We start from the raw sequence: 22,378 nt of genomic DNA, 5'->3' as shown, positions 1-22,378 counted from the left end.
TACTGTTTTTAAAGACTTGATAAACGTGGCTTCTTGGCTGTTTCAGACAGCAAAATCAATCATGTTGCATTTGGTCTGGACTCATATGCCAACCCTACCAGGCAAGGAGAATAGATTTCCTTCCCTCAAGCAATTTTTGAATCAGATGGGCTTTTATGAAAATCAGGTAGTCATTGCTGGTCCTAGCTTTTTAAATTCCCGGTTAGTTAATTAATTGAATTAAAATGCCTCAACTGTTTGGTAGAATTTGAACTAATGTCATCAGATAATTATCCCAGATCCCTAGATTATAAGTTCAGTTAAACCACTATGCTACCATATCCCTTTTGGCTATGATTCTTTGCTCTGCTATCTGCTGTCAACATTTACAATGGTAAGTGTCAATTGTACTGCACAGTATGTGCATGAGATCATTGTTACACGACGTCTGTATAATGGAAACCAAATTCTAAATTTTGCTCTAAATCAAGAGCTAGCCAGTTTAGTTTGCTGTACTTGTTAATCAACTGGTAATGTTTGTTACCAATAGTATATTAACTTTTAGTTTCTAGTGGTGGCCTGAACTGATGGTCAGAATGTTGCCTTAAAAGTTCTATCTTTTTCAAAGTAAGAATATTTCAGCTTTGTTCACCACTTAGTATTTCTATGCAACTTGGTTAATTTTCAGATCCTGATGAAACTAATTAATAACTTGGGGGTGAAGATCCCTCACTGTAGAATTATAGCATTCTTCAACTGCACTTCATTTGGCTTTTTTTCTGATTGCTACACAATAACTTAGCAACCTGCAGCAATGCAAATAAGAAAAGTATACATTAGCAAAAAACATTATTTGACATTAGCAATATTGAAACATAGAAATGTAGAAGATAGGAGGAAGCCATTTGGCCCTTTGAGCCTGCTTCGCCATTTGTTATGATAATTGCTGTCGTCCAACTAAATAGCCAATCCTGCTTTTTTCCCATAACCTTTGATCCCATTCGCCTCAAGTGCTATATCCAGCCACCTCTTGAATACATTCAATGTTTTAGCATCAAGTACTTCCTGTGGTAATGAATTCCACAGGCTCACCACTCTTTGGGCAAAGAAATGACTCCTCACTTGCATCCTCACTTTCGACCCTGAATCCTCAGACTGAGATTCCCTGGTTCTCGACTCCCCCACCATCGGGAATACCCTCCCTGCATCTACTCAGTCTAGTCCTGTTAGAATTTTACAAGTCTCTACGAGATCCCTCTCATTTGTCTGAACCCCAGTGAGAACAATCCTAACCCAGTTACTCTACTCGTACATCAGTCCCACCATCCCCCGGGATCAGCCTGGTAAACTTTCGCTGCACCCCCTCATGAGCAAGAACATCCTCAGAAAATCTGCACACAATACTCTAGGTGTAGCCTCACCAAAACCCTTTATAATTGCAACAACACATCCCTACTCCTGTACTCAAAACCTCTCTCAATGAAGGCCAACATGCCATTTGTTTCTTTATCGCCTGCTGCACCTGCATGCTTACCTTCAGTGACTGGTGCACAAGGACACCCAGGTCCCACTACACACACCCCTCCCAATTTACAACCATCCATGTAGTAACCTGCCTCCTTGTTTTTACTTCATATTTATCCAAATTAAATGCATCTGCCATTGATTAGTCCATTCATCCAACCTGTCCAGATCTTTCTGAAGGATCTCTGCATCCTGTCACAGTTCACCCTCCCACCCAACTTGGTATCATCTGCAAACTTTCAGACGTTACATTTTGTTCCCTCATCAAATCATTAATACATATTGTGAATAGCTGGGGTCCTAGCACCGATCCCTGTGGCATCCTGAAGCTCCATTCACCATATTGCAAAAGAACTTTAAGGCAATTATAGTTACTTCTATGATTCTGTTATGTTCAGTGCACAAAGTAGAGCACATGTTCATTTTGCCAATGTTTATTTAATTAATTCTGAACTTTCTCTTAGCATCAAACCACAAATGTGAACACTGTAGAAATAATACTGCATCAATCTTCATTTATTTTTCTTTGTAAAAGTTATCAGGTACATTTGTATATTCTTGAACTTTTTCTGCTCTGTTCATCACAGCCCGAGGAGTCTTGCCTCTGAAGTACGGAATCAGTGCATCGCTGCTATTCGCTCAGGTCCAGTTGTTGGTAGTGAACTCAATTACATCAAGTCTGCAAGCACTACGAATGAACTAAGGTAGTTTTACTCACAGCATGAGTAGATGGCATTTGTGGCATTATATTCTTTTTCAGGTATCAATTTCATCAAGTAAATTGCTTAATTCAAATTCCAAAATCGCATGTTTCCAATAATAATTTTTAATTACATTACTGAACTCTGTACCCAGTGATTGCATTTTGAGGAATGAGTAAGCATAATATAAGAAATGCTATTCTTAGCAATAGAAGTAGGCTTTTTAGCCCTTTGAACCACATCGCAATTTTTAATAAGATCATTACATGGTTTTTCTATCTCAAATTTGCCTCCTTACACCATCCCATAATCCTTGCATTCCCTCACATCATAATCCAACACACTCTAAATAGGCAATGCCCATTAAATTACCTTGTGTTGACATTTGAAAGCATTTCATTAAGGAGAAATATACTACGGGAACACAAGTATTTTTGATTCTTTCATGGGATTTGAGCATTCCTGGCAAGGTCAGCTTTTGTTCCTCCTGATTGCCTTTGAGAATGCGATGGTGAATTGAATTCATGAAGCAATGAATTCCATTTGGAGTAGAAACACCTACAGTGCTTTTAGGAAAGGAATTTTGACCCAGTGGCAGTGATGGAATTGCAATAAAAGTTCCAAGTCAGAATGGTGAATGTCTTGGAGGGGAACTTGCAGGTTGTGGTGTTCCCTCTGCTGCCCTTATTTCAGCAAGTAGAGGTTGTGAATCCAGAAGATGCTATAGGAGCATAGGAATTAGGAACAGAAGTAAGCAAATTCAGCCCTTTGAGCCTGCTCCACCATTCAATCAGATCATGGCTGATCTCTCCCTGGTCTCAAATTCACCTCCCGCTTGTTCTCCATATCCCTTTATCCCTTTATTAGAAATATATCTTATCTCCTTCTTGCAGCTGTGCAATGATCCAAACTCCATTGTGCCATAAGGCAGCGAGTTCCACAAATTCATCACTCTCTGCAAGAAGTAGTTCCTCCTCATCTCAATTTTAAATCTACTGCCTGTCAACCTGTCCCTGTGACCTCTTGTTCTAGATTGCCCCATAAAAGGAAACACTTGGTCTATACTTACTTTATCAATCCCTTTTTAAAATATTATATACCTCAATCAGATCCCCTCTCATCCTTCTAGACTCAGGCAGTATAAACCCATATTATTTAATGTCTCCCCATATGTCAACCCTTTCATGCCCAGAATCAATCTGGTGAACCCCCTCTGAACTGTCTCCAATGACACCACATCCTTCCTCAAATAAGGAGACCAAAACTGGACACACTAGTCCCAATGCAGTCTCATCAACATCTGTACAATTGAAACAACGCGTTGTAACAACTATCAAAAGACCCTTTGTGAGTTGCTGCAACGCATTTGTATGTAGTGCACATTGCCACTGTTCATCAAGGTTGTTGCATACAGTGTCACATTTACACAGCAATGAGTAATCACAGTGCACATGGAAGATAAGTGAAAACCGAACTAAACACTCCTTTATTAAAATCTTTTATGTTAGTCTTTTCGTGTTAAGAGTACAAATCACTGGTGATCTTTCACAAAAATGGAAAGTTGTTACACTCTGTGTAACTGCGTTAAAACAAGTATGCTGCATCAATTAGTTAGATTTTCACCAGAAGCTGTATTGGTCAGTTTTTCAGAATAATGTGTAGTAAACTGCCTGTAAGCCTCTTTCAATCAGTCATTCATCATTAAAGCCTGAAAATGTCCCCCTCTCTGGGTTATTTATCAAGAGTTAAGCAACTGAAAGTTGATTTCGTGAGCCTGTTATCTTGGATTAATATGCCTGCAGAAGCCAGTAATGTACCCTTTCTTGTTGTAAGCGTGCAGCAGGCATCTGAGGCCTTCTATTTGCCAGTTGATATCCCTTTTGATTAAAAGAGTAGAACTAATATAGTTAGTGACAAGAAATCTTAAATAATGCCCTCCTGCTTGGCTCCTTGAAGTACAGAGAGAAGCAGTTCCTTTATATTTAAAGGTATTCATATGATACAGTATCAAGTGCATTGCCAATAAATGTTTGAACTCTGAAATGCAGGTGCATTTAAGTGTTTCCAATGTGATCTTGTTTATTTCAAAATAGGGGTTCTAGTGTCCCTGAAAACGACCGCTTAGCGTCTATAGCAGCTGAGCTACAATTTAAGTCACTGAGCCGACACTCCAGTCCCACTGAAGATCGTGAGGGTAAGGAAGAGACTATTGAGTACTGTCAATTTAAGGCGTGGTGCTTTATAACAGTCATTCTGAACTGTGTTGTAGCCTTGATTTTGTCCATGAGGTCCACTTCCTGCTCCCTCCAAACTGCTAATCACCCAACTTCCTTTACTGGCCCCCAAGTTAGAACGTATCGTTGACAGTTTATTGTCACATATATTGCTTTCTTCTTTGAATCAGACATTATCACCACCTCTAATAAACAAGCCTTGATCACCTCAAGCTGCCGCCTCCAATATGCCATTGCAATATGTGCTGTTTTTGTGTAGGATACACAAATTTACACCGGAAATAGCAGCAGGTTACTGAGGAACTTAAGATAATTAGTATCAGTAGGGAAAAAATCTTGGAGAAATTTAAGGAAATAAAAGTCAACAAATCCTTCTGATCTAATGGGCTGTATTCCATAGTTTTAAAAGTGATTGTCACAGGGATAGTGGTTACACTGATGTGTTTATTTTCCAAAATTCTCCAGGTTCTACAATGGTCCCAGCAGTTTGGAAATTAGCAAATGTAATACTGCTATTTGGGCAAAGGAGGGAGAGAAAAGCAGAAACTATGCTGACATCAGACATTGAGAAAATGATTAAATCTATTATTAAGGAAGCCTTGGAACATCTTAGCATGATCAGACAAAGTCAACACTTTTGCAGGTGCAACAAGAAAGGGGAAGGCAAAGTCGTGTTTGCCTTGCTGCCAGGGGATTGATGTATAAGAATACAGAAATCATACCATAATTATATAGGACTTTGGTGAGACCACACCTGAGTTTTGGCCTCCATATTTAAGGAGGAATATACCTGAGTTGAAGGCAGTACAATGATGGCTCACTAGATTATTCCCTGGGGTAAGAAGACTGTCCTTTGACTGAGTGAATTGGGACTATATTTTCCAGAATAATGGGAGGCAAGCTCATTGAAATGTACAAGATTCTGAAGGAGATTGACAAAATATACACTGAAAGATGTTTTTGCAGGCTGGAGAATCTAGAACACCAGAGCACAATGTCAGGGCAATTTACTTAGGACTGAAATGAGAAGTTTCTTCACTTAGAGGGTTATACATAGTTGTTTGGTCAATACATAGCACTTGTGTATTGCTTGAAAAAAGGTATTTTGTCAAAATTTTTCATCTTGCAAGAATACCAAAGTCAGGGAAAATAACTTCATTCTGTACAAGAAGAGTTCTGATTGGCAAGTGGACTCTGGTAAAGGCTTTGGAAAATGTACCAGTTGATGGTGACTGACCGTTAACTGCCGAGCATTGTTTGAAAATTTAAACTAGGCAGCTTGCCTCTGGTCAAAGCTTTGCCCTGAGGAATGAATCAGTGAATGGCTATCACTTGGTTTTTCGCTGGAACAGAAGAAATATGTGTACATTTTCCTTCTTCCTGCAAAGAATAGGAAGGGTTCGGTTTCCTATATGTAGTTTCCAGTACATGCAAATGCCCCACACTGTAAACGTAACTGACAGTCTTAAATTGATGGTCAGTGTAATTTTTAGTGCAGAGAATTATTTAGTTGTCCATTCACACAATCTAATGTTAGATGCTCTGTTTTGAGTTTTACATGCACAGGCTGAATGGGTACAGGGATTTATTTGCCTGTTACGAACAGTGAAGGAGTTAAGCTGCTTGATACGATCTACCAGACTATGGGATATACAGCCTATATACCAAGCATTGCACTAGGACTGGAATTCATAAGCAACGTTACTGTTACTTGACGGAAGTATTGTATTCATGGTGGATACCACTAGTGTTGCTACTGTATAGTATCAGCGTGAAATGGCTAGTTTAATGTGTTGTTCAGATCATTGAGTTATATTGCTCTTCTAGATAGCTCGGCACTTTTCAGAGCCAAAAGTTACAGCCTTGGGCCTGTCTGAGCTTGCACAACATAGTGTGAAATGATCTAATCAGAGTATCCATTATCCTACAGGATGTCTGTTATGTGTCCTATTTCAGTATCAAGCTTGCATGGTAAGTGGATGGCATGAGCCCTATTTACACAAGGTTGCCGATTAAGGCCAATCTTGTAGTTTGTGGAACTGTAAGAATCCCAACATGTGTATTAACCATTAGGCTTATGGTAGACTATGATAGAGAACCCCCGTCACATTTCTCAATTAGTATGTCGAGGGAAGGGAATTTGACTGCTCCATTTCAGATGTGAATTTGAGTGCAGGATGAAGCCATAAGGACATGAAAGGATGTTATTACATGCAGCTATAGATTTAAATATAGTATATCATCATTAGAAATATGCAAGGTTAGGAGGGGAGATTTGATAGAGGTGTATAAGATTTTTATTTTGATAGTGAATCAAGCAGGCTTTTTCCACTGAGGCTAGGGGAGAAAAAAACCAGAGGACATGGGTTAAAGGTGAAAGGAGAAAAGTTTAAAGGGAGTATTGTGGGGGGCTTCTTCATGCCGAGAGTGGTGGGAGTGTGAAATGAGCTGCCGGATAAAGTGGTAAATGCGAGGTCACTTTTAACATTTTAGACAAACTTGGACGGGTTCATAGATGAGAGGGGTGTGGAGGGATATGGTCCAAGTGCAGGTCAGTGGGACTAGGCAAAAAATGGTTCGGCACAGACAAGAACGGCCAAAAGGCCTGTTTCTGAGCTGTAATTTTCTATGGTTCTAGGAGGTTAGGTGCCATTCCATTGAAAACCTATTTCTCATGAAACCCAACAAAGGTTTTGAGAGCTGAACCAAGAGGGGATCCCATGACAGTGCCATCTATTTTGTAATATACAGCATACACAATTTAGCTACTTGCACACTTGGGTTCAGCTTTAACACCATGTACAGTGTACATCTCAAAGACTGACAGATCGCGTCAAATAGCATGTCCCTCAAAACGGTTTCCAAAGTTTGCATGTGATTCTATGATTGGACCATATTTGCTAATGAAAAGTACACTGGCAACCAATTTAAGATGATTGGTTGGGCTCATGATGTGATGTATTTGTGTGTATTGGATGATGCATGTATTGATACACAGACACTGTTCTTTAAAGACAATACATACAATGTTGCATCTACTCCAGCTAAACAAAATAAGTGACAGTCATTCTCTGGTTCTTTCCTAAGAGTAATACCATGGCCAATCAGAGGCCAGCTGCCTGGTTTAAATTTTAAAACAATGTTTGGCAGTTAACTGTCAGTCACCATTAACTGATGCATTCTTCATGGCAATGCCTCTACCAATTAAGAGTCCATTTGCTAACCAATCATTCCTGTTGCATACAGTATAAAGTTGTTGTTCCCCTGACATGGTATTCTTACATTTGTCCTGATGAGTGCATCATGAAAAGCTTTGACAAACCGTCTTTTTTTTTTCCAGCGTGTTCAGGGTTGTGAATTTTGGAATTGTCTAACATGGGGATTATGGATGCTCCATTGTTGGGCATATTCAAGACTGAAATCAATAAATTTTTGATCATTTTATGAGATCAGTGGATATGGGCAGGAAAACGGCGTTGAGATAGAAGATCAACTATGATTATATTGAATTGCGGACCAGACTTAGAGTTCAGTATGGTTGTCTACTGCTCCTGTTTGTCAAGTTATTTATGTCTGGTATACTTCTACCATTAATCACTTTGCAATTGTAAAATTCAGTGAATGTTTCCATTACCTCTCTTCCCCAGAACCCGTATATCCTAAAGGAGATCCAAGTATTAGTGCACGAAGAAGCTGGGAGCTTCGGTCTCTGTTGAGTCAATCAAAAGGTACATGCGTAATTCTAGGAATATGCACATGATGGCATTTAAAAGTTATTCTGTAAAATAAGTGATTTGACAGAATTCTAAATTCCTATCATTTTATTTTGCTGCCTTAGTTTCATTCAAAGAGTATGCCCTCCTGCCTTGAATTTTTTAATTAAGTAAATGCATAGTGTTATGTCACATGATGCACATTTTCCTGAAATAACTAATTCAAAGTAACTTGAGTTATAAGCGCAGAGCTCTGTTCATTCATATTTAATAATTTTTATTTTCTGATGATCCTGATATCTACAGAATACACAAATGCATAATCCTGTGAAGTACTCTAATCGGAGAGGTGGTATGAGATATTTTGCTGCACTCTTTTCTGACAGTCCTATTAATTTCAGTCAGAACTTCTGAAGTTAATTCTACCAGGGGAGCAATTGTTCATATAAGTTGACCATAAGAGGCATTGGGCTCGATTTTACCATTGCATCTGTGCCCATTTTCGGGTGAGAAAACTTGGTAAAGTCGGGCGTTAGGCCTTTAACGTGATTCGCACCCCGCGTCCGTGCAAATGCCCACTTTACCAAGGCCTGAAAATGGCCATGATCCGAAACGGGCGCAGTAGCGATTTAAATGCGTTTGCATGCATTTAAATTGAATTCATGGGCTGCCTGCCCACCGTTACAGCATTTCCCCCTTTATCATCGCATTCGCATGTCCAGATTCAGCGCAAAAGAGACATGCTCGGCAAAGGTCTGTTTTGGGCACTGCAGCTTTCGAAAGGTAAGTTCAGAACTTCTGGTGACTTTCTGACACAGATCAGTGGTGATGGAGGGAAAGAGGCCAGATCATTCTCTGGTGGAAGGAGGGGTGGGAGAGGGAGGAGGAGGCTGGTCAGATGTATCTCTGGTGGGGGGGAGGAGGGAGGCCTGATCATTCTCTGGTGGGGGAGTGAGGGGGGGGTGCGTGCTGATGGATCTCTGGTTGGGGGCGGTTGGAGGGCTGACCACTCACTGGGGAGGGGGGAGAGGCTGGGTGGATCTCTGGTGGGGGTGGCAGGGGGTTCTGCTGCCACTCTACTGATGATCGGGGGGTGGGGGGGTGCGTACGGTCTGGGTAGTGGGGACGTGGATGGTTAAGGGGAACAGTTATGGGGGTGGAGCGATATCTGAGGGGGCCATCTCCCCCGCTTTTCGCTCCTGGGCCGCTTTATCCACCTTTTGTGGCCCCTAAGTGATGTGACAGGCGCGTTTTTCAAATTATTTTTTCACTGCATGCACAGTTCAAAGCTCTGATCGGAGTTGCAGCACTTCGGGTGCACAACGTTTAGCCCCACCCACAGCACGATTTAGACCTGCGATTTCTTTCAGGCTGTGTGTGTGTGGGGGTGCTTGAGAGCAGTTTTCTGAATTGCACTCAGATTCAGCAGTTAGAATGAAAATGATAAAATTGGGCCCATTATTAGGTTTGAGGGAGCTTTAATTCTCACCTGGCTTACACTCTTCCTAACTCGAGCATGCTTTAATCCTTTACATTCATTACTCTTGACATACATCTCACCGTGAACGTAAAATAAGAACTTCAGAAATGGGCAGAAAGACAAAGAAAAGGAGCAAATGCATTATTGTCCCTTTTGCAGTTGGACTATTTTGCATTTGTAAAATTGCTGTACCAGCCAAATATTTGAAAAATGTAATCAAGTTCATTTTTTAAAAAAAATCTGTTCCCAATTTTAGAAAAATATCGACCTAATTTTAAGGCCCTGTTATTCATGTAATAGTTTCTATTTATGAGTGAAGGATTTGGAAGTGTCTTCTCCAGATTTGCACAATAACTACTAGTAACAATACTTGACGTAGGCTTGAAGAAATGTGCAAGAAATTATATCAGCTTTCTGAAAATAGTTGCCACGTATAGAATGGGTTTGCATTTGCTACAGATTTATTGCAATATAAAATTACTGTTTTTATGAAAGGCTTTTTGGCCATTTTTCTCCACCTCTCCCACCCCTTACCAAATATTCAACTGGCTGACCCAATCTTATGACCCCTAGTGAGATAGGCTATCAGCTGTAGAGAAGATTGTAGCCAAGACCTATCCTGCTATAACCCAATGTTTGTGCTTTCCAGAAATCTCACTGTAATGACAAGGAGCAAAACATTCCAAACATTTACTTCTCTTTCTCCTTCCAAGCCACCAACTCCCCAGTTCAGGATAGCTGACGCCAATTGTAATGCCTGACTTGGTGCCATAACTGAAATTAGCTGATTTAGCATAGACTGTGTCCAAGGAACTTCAAGAAAAGTCTCATATTGTTAATTCATTTATTGATTGACTATAAAAAAATTCAGTAAATAGGAACTGTTGATTGCTATAACATTAATTGCATTTAGTATTTTATGTCATACATGCTTAATAAGTGTGTAAAGATTTGAATAAACATAATGTAGTCATGTTGTGATGCATTGAAACATGGCAAGTTTTTAAAGTTGTTTGGAGGTAAAATACAATAACATATCTCCTCGAGATATATTTATCATGATATTGTGCGTGTGATTGATGCATTGCTATAGAAGCTCCACACGGTATTAATGCATCATTTTCTTCATGAAAATATCTTTCTGAAACAAAAACCTTAAGGTTTTTTTTGAATGTATGAAATTTTCACACTCAGTTTAGGTTTTTATTTTTCCCCAGTGACTGTTTCTTTGTATCCCAACCGATCCCACTTGCCATTGTTTCAATGTTTAGCATGCACTGGAGGCCTGATGATACATTATTGCACTATAGCTTTATTCCACATTTTTAAGTTCTTAAATCAGTACCAATTGTGTTTATGCCAGATAACGTATGGAAAATAATAATGATTGAAAAGGCAGACAAGTGAAAACTCTTCACTGAGCAGTTGGAAAACCCTTTGTTCAATTTCCATTTTTTGGTGGTGGAGTTTTTTCCTCTCAGCTTTCATACCTCTATCTCTGATCTGCATCCATCTCTACTTGATCTTTGCTCCTTCCCCCCATTGAGCATATGATGATAATTAATCTGAATAATGGAGGAAGCACAAAATCACTTTGAATCTGAAGCACAGCAACAAATTGAAAAATAATTGAATCATTTAATTTACAGAAGTGCCTTCTAATCCACAGGCCTGTGACCAGCGATGTGCCTCAGGGATCAGTGTTGGGTCTACTGTTATTTGTCATTTATATTAATGATTTGGATGAAAATATAGGAGGCATGGTTAGTAAGTTTGCAGATGACACCAAGATTGGCAGCATAGCAGACAGTGAAGGAAGTTATCTCCAATTGCAACAGGATCTTGATCAATTGGGCCATTGGACTGACGAATGGCAGACAGAGTTTAATTTAGACAAATGCAAGGTGATGCGTTTTGGTAGATTGAACCAGGGCAGGACTTACTCAGTTAACGGTAGGGCATTGGGGAGAGTTACAGAACAAAGAGATCTAGGGGGTATATATTCATAGCTCCTTGAAAGTGGAAGTCACAGGTGGACAGAGTGGTGAAGACGACATTCGGCTTGCTTGGTTTCATGGGCCAGAACATTTAATACAGGAGTTGGGAAGTCTTGTTGAAGTTGTACAAGACATTGGTACAGCCACACTTGGAATACTGTGTGTAATTTTGGTCACCCTGTTATAGAAAGGATATTAAACTAGAAAGAGTACAGAAAAAATTTACTAGGATGCTACCGGGACTTGATAGTTTGAATTATAAGGAGGGGCTGGATAGACTGGGACTTTTTTCTCTGGAGCATAGGAGGCTCAGGGGTGATCTTGTAGAAGTCTATAAAATAATGAGGGGCACAGATCTGCTAGATAGTCAATGTCTTTTCCCAAAGGTAGGGGAGACTAAAAGTAGAGGGCATAGGGTTTAAGATGAGAGGGGAGAGATGCAAAAGTATCCAGAGGGGCAGTATTTTCACACACAGGGTGGTGAGTGTCTGGAACAAGCTGCCAAAGGTGGTAGTAGTAGAGGCAGGTACAATTTTATCTTTTAAAAAGGATTTAGATAGTTACATGGATAAGCTGGATGTAGAGAGATATGAGGCAAATGCTGGCAATTGGGATTAGCTTAGGGGTTTAAAAAAGGAAGGCATGGACAAGTTGGGCCAAAGGACCTGTTTCCATGATGTAAACCTCTATGACCCTGAGTTTAATGCAGGTACTTTGTGCTGTGGTGAGGGCAGGGGAACTGAAAATCTTACAAATTACATAAGGTAGTCATTTGTTTGGTATGTTACAAATTAACAGATGTGTATTTAATTTTCCAGATGTAGCTGCCAAGCAGAGCCGAATTGATGCCGTCCGCAAATCAATTAAATCCTTTGAGGAGCAACAGAATCGACAGATGAAGCAAAAGAATATCATTGGCCAAGTCTGCGACATTCCTAAATCTTATGATAATGTCATGCAAGTTGGATTAAGAAAAGTGACGTTTAAATGGCAGAGGGGAAATAAAATAGGTAATGTCAGAGTTTTGGATATAAATGGAGCATTTAGTTTACACAGCTCTAGTGCACAAGTTTGAAAATATTAATTTAAAGAAGTTGAACTCCTCATTTCTGCTAGGATCCAGACTCTCAGCAGGATGCTGACACACATGCTGGTGAACCTTGTGTTTTTCCCCAAATAACAATTCCAGATGTTTGTAGATGGCGCTTAAGCAGGATATTTCCCCATGGAGGAATTGCAGTTGAACCTGATCAGGAAGAACTTCTATTAATATAGAGTTTTCTTCCACATCCACTGGCTGTTCTCAAAGCACTTCACAGTTAACAAAGTTCTTGAGTGTAAGAAAAATGACAATCAGTTTGCATACTGCAAGCCCCCACAAACAACTGCGTCCAGATAGCCAGATAACCTGTTTGTAATATTGATTGAGGGATAATTTTTGGTCAGAATACCAGGGATAAAGACTCGTTTTGCAGATAGTGAAATTGGCGCTCTCATATCCGTCTGAAAAGGCAGTTTAGACCTTAATTTAATCCTTCATCCAAACGACAATGCATCCAATAGTGCAAAACTCCCTCAGTACTGTCCGGGAGTGTCGGCCTTGATTTTTCATTTTGCGCTCAAGTCCTGGAGTGGGACTTGAACTTCTGACCTTCTGACTATTCCAAGGTGAAAGTGCTGTCAACAGTCAGAAGTCTGATGCATGAATCTTGACTTGGCCTTATTGTGAAATTCTCACACACTCCCATTTTAAGCAAGGGATGTGTGACATGGAATATTGATCAACAGTGCAAACCCAGTTCACCTTGTTATCTCCTCAGCTTTGATTAACTAACTTCACACATTTCATGGCTCAATCAGTAGACCTTCTGGGTCAACATAATTCTAAAGCCACAACAATTTAAAAATGCATTTTTTTAAAATGACTATCATTTGGTGCATGACAAAATAGTTCAACTCAAAAGGTGCTGATGAGAATTTTAGGAAAGCAAGTGAACTTAATATCCTGACTTGTATAGAGGAATAGGATTCCGTATTCAAGAAAAACAAACTAGAGATAACAAAATATGTGAATGGCAAAAAGCTGAAATGACAATAAAAATTCTCGTCTCAAATTTGTTGATCAACATTTGAAATAGAAATGCTTTGGCTGGAAGCCTTCATCACAATTTGCTAGATTGTTGACTAATATTTGCTCATTTAACATACTGTGTATTTCCAGCCTCCTCATTCTGTAAATTATTTATGAACAATGACTGTTATCATTTTTATCCTCGAAATTCCTTATCTGCACCAGTACAATACTTAAAGCGAAGGTTTAAATTGAATCTGTTGCTGTAACCATCCAGTCTGCGGTTTGTTGTTGTTTAATATTGTGTCAGTATTTCAGTAAAAATGAAGTCAAACTTGATGCCTGATATATCATTGAGTTTGGGTGAAAAACATGTCCCTTGTTTATCTGAAGTGGTCAACATTCAAGTACTTGTGATTTACAAAGTGTAACATGGATGCTCATTAAATCTGTTACACTTTGATGTGCATCAAACTGCTAGATTTTAAAAATCTTGTTACTTTTCAAGAAATGCAGAAGCCTTGCTTATATTTGGCAACAGAATCTGAGCCAGACATGCAACTTATTTGTTGGTTTCACTTATTATAACCCCACCATATCTTTAAATATCAAATAAAATTAGCAGCTTCTTAGATGTGGCTTAAAAGCAACAAACTTTGTTTGCAAAGAATTAGACTAGCATAAATTTCATAAATTAGTTTGTGTTTTTTGTAAGAATTTTTTGATTGATAATGCATAGTTTCAGGCAGTTAGTTGCTTACGTTGTTTTAAACAAGCTTTCCAATTTTCTCTGCTGTACTGAGTTCATATAATTTGTGTAATATAGCTGGTTAAAATAAGCTTTGCAAATCAATTATTACATTGTTTGTGTTTATAAATTTTAATTTAAAAGGTGGTGATTTAATTTATAATAATTTTAGGTCAAATGATTTAAGCATGATGTTCCCTTGTTCTGGTAGAATCTGCATCTTTTATAAATGAGCCAAGCTGTTTGTAACGAAGGTGGGCCATCTCACTTACTCAGTGCTACTTAAACCATGGGTATTGATGTAATTTTTTTTGTTTCTCCAGGTGAAGGACAGTATGGGAAAGTGTACACATGTATAAATGTTGATACTGGAGAGCTAATGGCAATGAAGGAAGTAAGTATTTTTTAGTTTGGGAAGGTAATTTTCTATGTACTGGCAGTTTTCTGGAGCACTTTGTTCTGTCTAATAACAATTGGGGCTGAATGTTAGGTAGATCACTGGGTACTTAAGAAGGGTAGATACCGTTCACAGGCACTGGGTATATTTTCCAAAAAGCTGCTCAGAAATCAAAGTAACAAAACTCAAAAAATCATAATATCTCCTGGCATTTATTCACTTCAGCCTTAGTAGTTAGAACTTTTATTTACTTCCCCTCTGCAAACTTTGCTCTAACCTTTCTGAAATTAATTATAATTCTTGTTTCCATAAAAAAAAAATCAGAAGCTTTACAGAGAAATCTGTTTCTGCCTACAAAGCAAAAAAGACTTTTTACGTGAATTCATCTATTTCCAAATTCCTGCAGCCAGTCTTGCTGTCTCTCTGCTCCATCTTCTGTTCTGTCATATTTATCCTGTCCTTACCAAGAGGCACCAGGTAGGCACATCTGTTAACACAGTCCTTAACTTGTTATGACAAAGTCCAACCAACCAAATGCATTTCTTCCGGCTTGGCGATCTGATCAGAAATTAAGCCATTCCACTGGAGTGTAATGAGCAAGTATTTTGTTGCCTTATTTTTAAAAAGCATCTCAAGGCTGACACACTATTCTCGGAGTATATTTCACTCTATTGTATTCCCCATTCAACTGCTGTCTGCTTGCCCTGGCTCATTCATATTCACCATGTGCTCTGGAAACTAGAGCAATCTAAAGATGAGAGTTGACAATCTCAATCTCAGCCCGGGCTAACCTTCATCTTGTAATTGTTATTCATCTTTCTAATGGTTTAAGGTAGCCACTGGATCAAAGGAAGGCAAATGCGCCATCTTAGCCAGTGGGAAATTAAAAGGCAGACCAGCAATTATGATTCACTCTTGCCATTTGCAAATAATGAATAACCTACTTAGTCCTCGAATTGGTAACTTTTTGTACGTACCCCTGGATCTGGGATTGTGTATGTGCCTGATGGGTATATTCATGAAATTTTGCTCTAACACAGATCCTTAATTGCTGGAGAACATCTCGGGGTTACAAACATGACTCTCGCCCTTACTGGTCAAAATGCCATGAGAAGAATTCCCAAAATACACCTCAGATGAATAAGATTCTGTACCAGAAGTGTGATTTTGTAAAATTATGCCATATAGTTTCCCATAAAGTCAAAGGTACCCGTGGATGAAAAAATTTAGTGTAGGAATGGAAGAAAAGGCATATCCAAGATCCCTCAGAATAGACAAAACTTTTTTTACTTTGTGTTAGAAGATGGAGTGGATAGTGTACTTAGTAAGTTTTATCCTGTCCATCGGTGTTTAATTTTTTGACCAATTTGTTATGCAAGAAACTTTGTTTTCTGTCATATGTAATTGAGTGGTTAGGAAATAAACATGGGGCTCCAGGAAGAGGATTAATGGAGGTATAATCAACTCCTTGTTTTGTGGAAGGACGTTTTTTGACGGATAGTAATTTTAGGTTTTATGTTCCACAGCATGTTTTGCACGCTGTGCTAAATACATTTTTTGTGTGTGTTTGGATAGCACATTGGCTACAGTAAATTACTGATGGACTGTTCAAGTGGAAATACATCTGCATGTCTTCATTTGATCCCACTACTTAATTGTATTTCTTTACTGTATAAAACATTTTGAAAATTGTTGAAATTGAATTGACAAAGAAATGCAATAATCTGATTTTCACTTAAGTGAAACTTGAATGATAATGTTTGCAACCCATTTCACTGTTTTCATTCATGATTTATTTATTAGCAGTCTCACCTCCTGAATCAGAAGGCGTGGGTCAGTTCAGTGGCAGAGATTAAAGCATGTAATCTATGTTAACACACCTCAGGGCAATTCTGGGGATGTGCTGCATTGTTGGAGGTTTAACATTTTAAAGTTTATTAGTGTCAAAAGGCTTACATTAACACTGCAATGAAATTACTGTGAAAATCAGCTGGTTGCCACACTCTTGCATCTGTTCAGGTACAATGAGGGAAAATTTAGCATGGCCAGTGCACCTAACCAGCGTGTCTTTCGAACTGTGGGAGGAAACCAGAGCACCCAGAGGAAACCCATGCAGAAAGGGGTAGAACGTGCTGACTCCACACAGACAGTGATTCAAGCCAGAAATCAAACCTGGGTCCCTAATGCTGTGAGGTTGCAGTACTAACCACTGTGCTGCCCTCCATGTAGTCTCAGATGAGAAATTAAACCAAGGTCCTGTGTGCCCTTTCAGGGGTCATAAAAGGCTCCATGGCACAATGTCGAGAAGCACAAGGGAGTTCTCAGGGGTGCCCTGGCAAATACTTATACTTCAAAACCACCTAAGAAAGCATACTTAATCTTGTTGCTGTTTGAGAGATCTTGCTGTGCATCCACTGGCTATTGTGTTTCCATAATAGCAGTGACTGTGCTTCAAAAACAAAAATATTTAATTGTCTGTAAAGCACTTGAGGCATCCTGTGACCCTACTGTGCCTTTAATAAAAGTACTTTTTTACCATGTTTCTTATATGGAGTACTTTTATACTTCAGCACTGTCTGCACCAGGCTAATGATTGATCTTAGATAATGGAGTGTTTTAATCTGAGCTAATGCATTTTTGTTTATTTTTGACTTTTCCCCTGGGGTTTTAGAGAAGGGTTTTAGTTAGGTTGACAAAAGACAGAATCACATGCTAATGGGAGGAGGTAAACTTGCAGGGAAAAAGATTTAGTTTTCTGGTTGGTTTTGAAAGCAAGAAATCTCTGTCTGACTCTCTGTCTGTCTGTCTGACTCTCTGTCTGTCTGTCTGACTCTCTGTCTGTCTGTCTGACTCTCTGTCTGTCTGTCTGACTCTCTGTCTGTCTGTCTGACTCTCTGTCTGTCTGTCTGACTCTCTCTCCCCCTCCATGGAATTGCTGTGTGAGACTTGGTAGGAGAACTAGGCCTCTCTGTCTTTCCAGAGAGGTTCTGGAGGCTTGAGGACTGGGAGCCCACACACCAGCGCACACACCTGTGTTGTTTGCTAACTGATTTTTGAGGAGGAATTTTAAGTCTGAGGAATATTGCTTGAATTGGAACAAATAGATTAGTATTGAAGAATTGTATCTTGTCATGTTTAAGTATTTTAATTGGTGTAAGTTGAGCTAATTTATTTGTTAAGCTGTATTGTTAAATAGAGTTTGTTTTGATAAAAGCTTCCTAGTGTGTCAAGAGAATCACACCTGGAATGATTATACTCACACTAATGTTTGGGGCCTAGCCTAACTTCACAATATATCTTGGGCTTTCTGATCTGGTCCCTAACCATAGAACAATAAAAATGGTACAGCGCAGAGGGGATCTGTGCACTTGGATGCCAAGATCTCTCACTTCATCTATTTCTCTCAGTAAATTCCCATTTATTGTGTAGCCCTTTTACTGTTTGACCTTCCTTTTACTGTTTGACCTCCCTTTTACGGTTTGACCTCTCTAAATGCATTATCTCACACTTAAAAGTGTTGAACTCCGTCTGCCACTTTCCTGTCTGGACCACCAACCTATCACTATCATTTTGGAGCTTACAGCTGTCTTCTGCACTGTCCACTGCACAGCCACTTTTTGTGTCATCTGCATATTTCCCAGTTGTGAAATTTGAAAAATGCTATGTAAATGCAACTCATTCTCTTTAATAACTTTGTATTTCGCCCTCCTTGATATTTGTAGATCAGATTCCAGCCAAATGATCATAAAACAATCAAGGAGACAGCAGACGAGTTGAAAATTTTTGAAGGTATCAAACACCCAAACCTGGTTAGGTATTTTGGTGTAGAATTGCACAGGGTAAGTACTTTCTGATCACAGTGGTTCAAATCACCTTTTCGCTTCATATTCTAATACAAAGCTAATTTCCTTGACTTCCATATTCCAAAAGGCAAGGTAGCATTTTAAGATATGAAAAGCAGAGGGGCAGAGAGCTTCAATAATTCAAGAGAAGGGGCGTCTCTGAGGAGGAATAACAGTGTTCTGATTGAAAGCTGTACTTTCAGATTGAGTTGAGGATATCCTGATCATCTTAGGCAATTCCAAGGAATCAATGACGACTTGCTTCTTCTCTAGTATGATGAGTTCTACAATGACTGAAGAGTCCAGTGCATAATCTTCAGTTTCTACCACACTAAAGCCCATTTTTTCGTATACCTTGACGAAGGAGTCAACAGTGACCTGGAGCTCCATTCCTGAGTGAGCACATACACAAGTGTCATCTGCATACTGAAGCTTTATGACTGAGGTTGGAGTGGTTTTGGATTGAATGCTCCCATCCGTTTTGTAGATGATCCCCATTCCTTTGGGTAATTTGCTGAAGGTGAAATGCTGCACTGGTGATGATGGAGAAAACATTGGTGCAATGACATGTTGTTTCTTCTCGGTTTGCACTGAGATGAGCTCGTTGGTAGCTCCATTGGTGAGGATTACGGTTTGCATGTCACCTTGGAGTAAGTGGAAGACAGTGGCAAATTTAAGGGCAGAAAGATTTGAGGAGGATACACTAAAAGCCTTCGCAGTTGAAAGCTTTCATGGGGTTGTAAAAAAGCAGGAGCTGGTACTGTTCCTTGTATATGAATATGCCTCTTGATGGGTGAAAATTGAAGCGATCTAGAGGGAGCTCCTTCGCCATTGGGAGGAGATGGTTGAGGAGTATTCTTGGAATGATCTTCCTTATAACAGACACCAGGGAAACTTTTTTGTAGTTACTATATTTAGACTTGTCTCCATTCTTGAATATAGTCATAATCGGAGCATTCCTAAGAATGCTGACGTGTGCTTTACTTCCTCGAAACAGGGCTATGAGGATATGCAGCCCTACAGGTGTGTGTTTCTGCTGTGTTTCTATCTGTTCGATAGAATTTGTTACTTTTCAGTTGTTGAATGGCTTTTTCAACTTTGCTCAAGACCTTGGGTAGCGCCAAGACCAGCTAGGGTATTAAGGACAGTATGTTGGCACAGTGGTTAGCACTGCTGCCTCACAGCACCTCACAGGGATCTGGGTTCAATTCCAGCCTCGGGTCACTGTCTGGAGTTTGCAAGTTCTCCCTGTGTCTGCATGGGTTTCCTTCAGCTGCTCCAGTTTCTTCCCACAATCCAAAGATGTGTGGGTTAGATTGATTGGCCATGCTAAATTGACCTTGGTGCTGGGGGATTAGTGGAGTTATGAGAATAGAGCCCGGCTCCAATTGTAGGCGGTGCAGTCTCAATGGGCCGAGTGGCCTGCTTCTGCACTGTAGAGATTGTTTGAATGGATTTGGGGAGATTTGAGTCAAAGACAGGGTCTGAGTTGAAGAGCTCTTCAAAATGTTCTTTCCAACGAGCACTGACTGCCCTCCTGTCCTTGATGAACTCTCCTCCATGTTTGGCTGCCAGTAGGATGAATTTTTGAATACTTGGCCATGGATTGTTTTGACAGTGGTACAAGCTCTTTCTACCTACCATTTGTTCTTTGTCATACATTTTATGCTATACCTCTGCCTCCAGTAACACATAGAACTGTTTTTTTCCCTTGAGCTGTACTGAAATTTCCAGTCAGTTAAAGCTGTGTTTTCAAATCAGTTAGATCCTGTATCTCTCGGTTGTTTTGTCAAGCCAGTCATAATGTTTCCTGGTAGATACGCCAAGGATTTCTTTGCAGGTGCTTGTTATGTGAACTTTGGGGCCAATCGGGCACTATGGGCACACTGGCTACTGGTCACTGGAGTTAAGAAGTTAAGAGGTGCTAACTGAGATGGGTTGCTGCTGTATGATCTTTAAGGCTTTTGTTAATTCTCTTTGGGTGTTTTTCTGTTGCCTCCACTGTTTGGGGCCAGACTGATGGAAATGGTAGATCAGATGAGGATCCTCGTGACAGATGGTTCATCAAACACAGTCTCCTCTAGGGTTTTGAAAGTACCAAAGAAAAATAGCTCAACAGGATCAAAGAATGAGAGTGAACAGTGATCTGCTGAGTTTTCATTAAAGACCATTCTTATGTTTTCACAGTTATAAATCTGTCACTCTTGGACAACAACATACCAAAGGCTGAGTTCTTTCTACTGTGACTGTCAACTATCAGCAGCACCTCATAAACCCTGTTTCCTGTAAACTGTCTTATTCTTTCAGAGAACTAAAAATTAATTTAGTGAGCCTGAAACATTAACGCCACCACCTTTTAATAGATATTTTCTGCCCAGCAGTGTTACCAGCATTTTTTGCTTTTATTATCATTAGTCAGTGCTAAACTAGATGATTACAGTTTAAAGTGGCATTGCTTTCATAAAGTGTTTAGCAAAGTAGAATTGCAGTCAACTTATGTATGATGACAACTCTTTGTGCTTGTGTTCCTTGGCTTGCTTTTTGTCCAAAGGTTGAGAACCAGATCAAGTTATGTAAATGTTATGTAACATTTCTTTCATCCTGGCCCATTGATTTCGAATAAAATGCCCTTGGATTAGATGAATGTTCAGTTCTCTGTTTAATGATTTAATAACCACTTAAAATGTTAAGTCTGTATCTCTTCCTTAAATTATACTTTAGTTTGACTGTGATGATACAGTAGAGACAAAAACTAGTTTTGAGTCAGGTTTCTTACTTTCTGTACTGTTGGTGACTGGAACTTTCCTTTCAAAGGCAGAAGAACCACTTGTGCACTATCAGGACAGAGTTGCATTTGCACGAAACCTGTGGGCCTCCTCCTATTAAAAATAACGCGTGAATATTATGCCATTAAGCCTATGACCTTCCCTTGAATACTGTGCCAAACTGCTTTGATAAAGCACTCAAATATCAGTTCATTCACTTACTGGAATCTATACTTTAGATTAAAAACCACTCTCTCCAAATGTAGTTGCCCCCTAAATTTGTATGCATGTATTTCTTGTGATTAAACGTAACGTTATTATGTGTCTCAATATTTGGACACCATACAGCCACCGTATATGTTGACCATGGTGTTTATTTTTGCATCAGGAAGAAATGTACATCTTTATGGAGTATTGTGATGAAGGCACGCTTGAAGAGGTGGCCAGGCTGGGTCTCCAGGAACACGTAATACGATTATACACAAAGCAAATCACCACAGCTATCAATGTACTACACGAACATGGAATTGTACACCGTGATATCAAGGGTAATGCATTTGCCTAAAAGCACATGTAATTGAAACTGAGCTAATCTCAGTAACTGTTATTTGTATTCTAAGAAGTCTCACCACACCAGGTTGAAGTCCAACAGGTTTGTTTGAAATCACAAGCTTGTGATTCCAAATAAACCTGTTGGACTTTAACCTGGTGTTGTTAGAATTCTTACTGTGCCCACCCCAGTCCAATGCCGGCATTCCCACATCTTAATTGTATTTTAAACATGCTTCCATAGGTTGTGGCAGCAAGTAATGTATAAAACTGAGGGCAGTGCGATTGGCTTGAGGGTGGGGGTGGATAGCATGCAATTGGATGAAGGCAGCGTGCAATCAGATTGGGGTTGGGGGGGAGGTGGATAGTGTGTGATTG

At 39.6% G+C, this 22,378-nt stretch overlaps 1 protein-coding gene across 2 annotated transcripts in view; it reads left to right on the top strand.

Moving 5' to 3' along the window:
- map3k4 (mitogen-activated protein kinase kinase kinase 4) overlaps nucleotides 1-22,378 on the top strand; it is a 188,034-nt gene that overhangs the window by 139,837 nt on the left and 25,819 nt on the right. For both annotated transcript variants that reach the window (XM_080200228.1, XM_080200229.1), the window contains 7 exons: nucleotides 2,091-2,207; nucleotides 4,298-4,398; nucleotides 8,086-8,166; nucleotides 12,447-12,638; nucleotides 14,771-14,841; nucleotides 18,567-18,683; nucleotides 21,840-21,999. In XM_080200228.1, the coding sequence (XP_080056354.1) occupies nucleotides 2,091-2,207; nucleotides 4,298-4,398; nucleotides 8,086-8,166; nucleotides 12,447-12,638; nucleotides 14,771-14,841; nucleotides 18,567-18,683; nucleotides 21,840-21,999 (839 nt within the window). The remainder of the gene's footprint in view (nucleotides 1-2,090; nucleotides 2,208-4,297; nucleotides 4,399-8,085; nucleotides 8,167-12,446; nucleotides 12,639-14,770; nucleotides 14,842-18,566; nucleotides 18,684-21,839; nucleotides 22,000-22,378) is intronic.

The sequence above is a fragment of the Carcharhinus amblyrhynchos genome, chromosome 12 (assembly GCF_965287045.1).
Source record: "Carcharhinus amblyrhynchos chromosome 12, sCarAmb.v2.hapA, whole genome shotgun sequence".
NCBI lineage: Eukaryota > Metazoa > Chordata > Chondrichthyes > Carcharhiniformes > Carcharhinidae > Carcharhinus > Carcharhinus amblyrhynchos.
The sequence above is the reverse complement of the archived record's forward strand: the minus strand, read 5'-3'. Positions and strand labels throughout refer to the sequence as shown.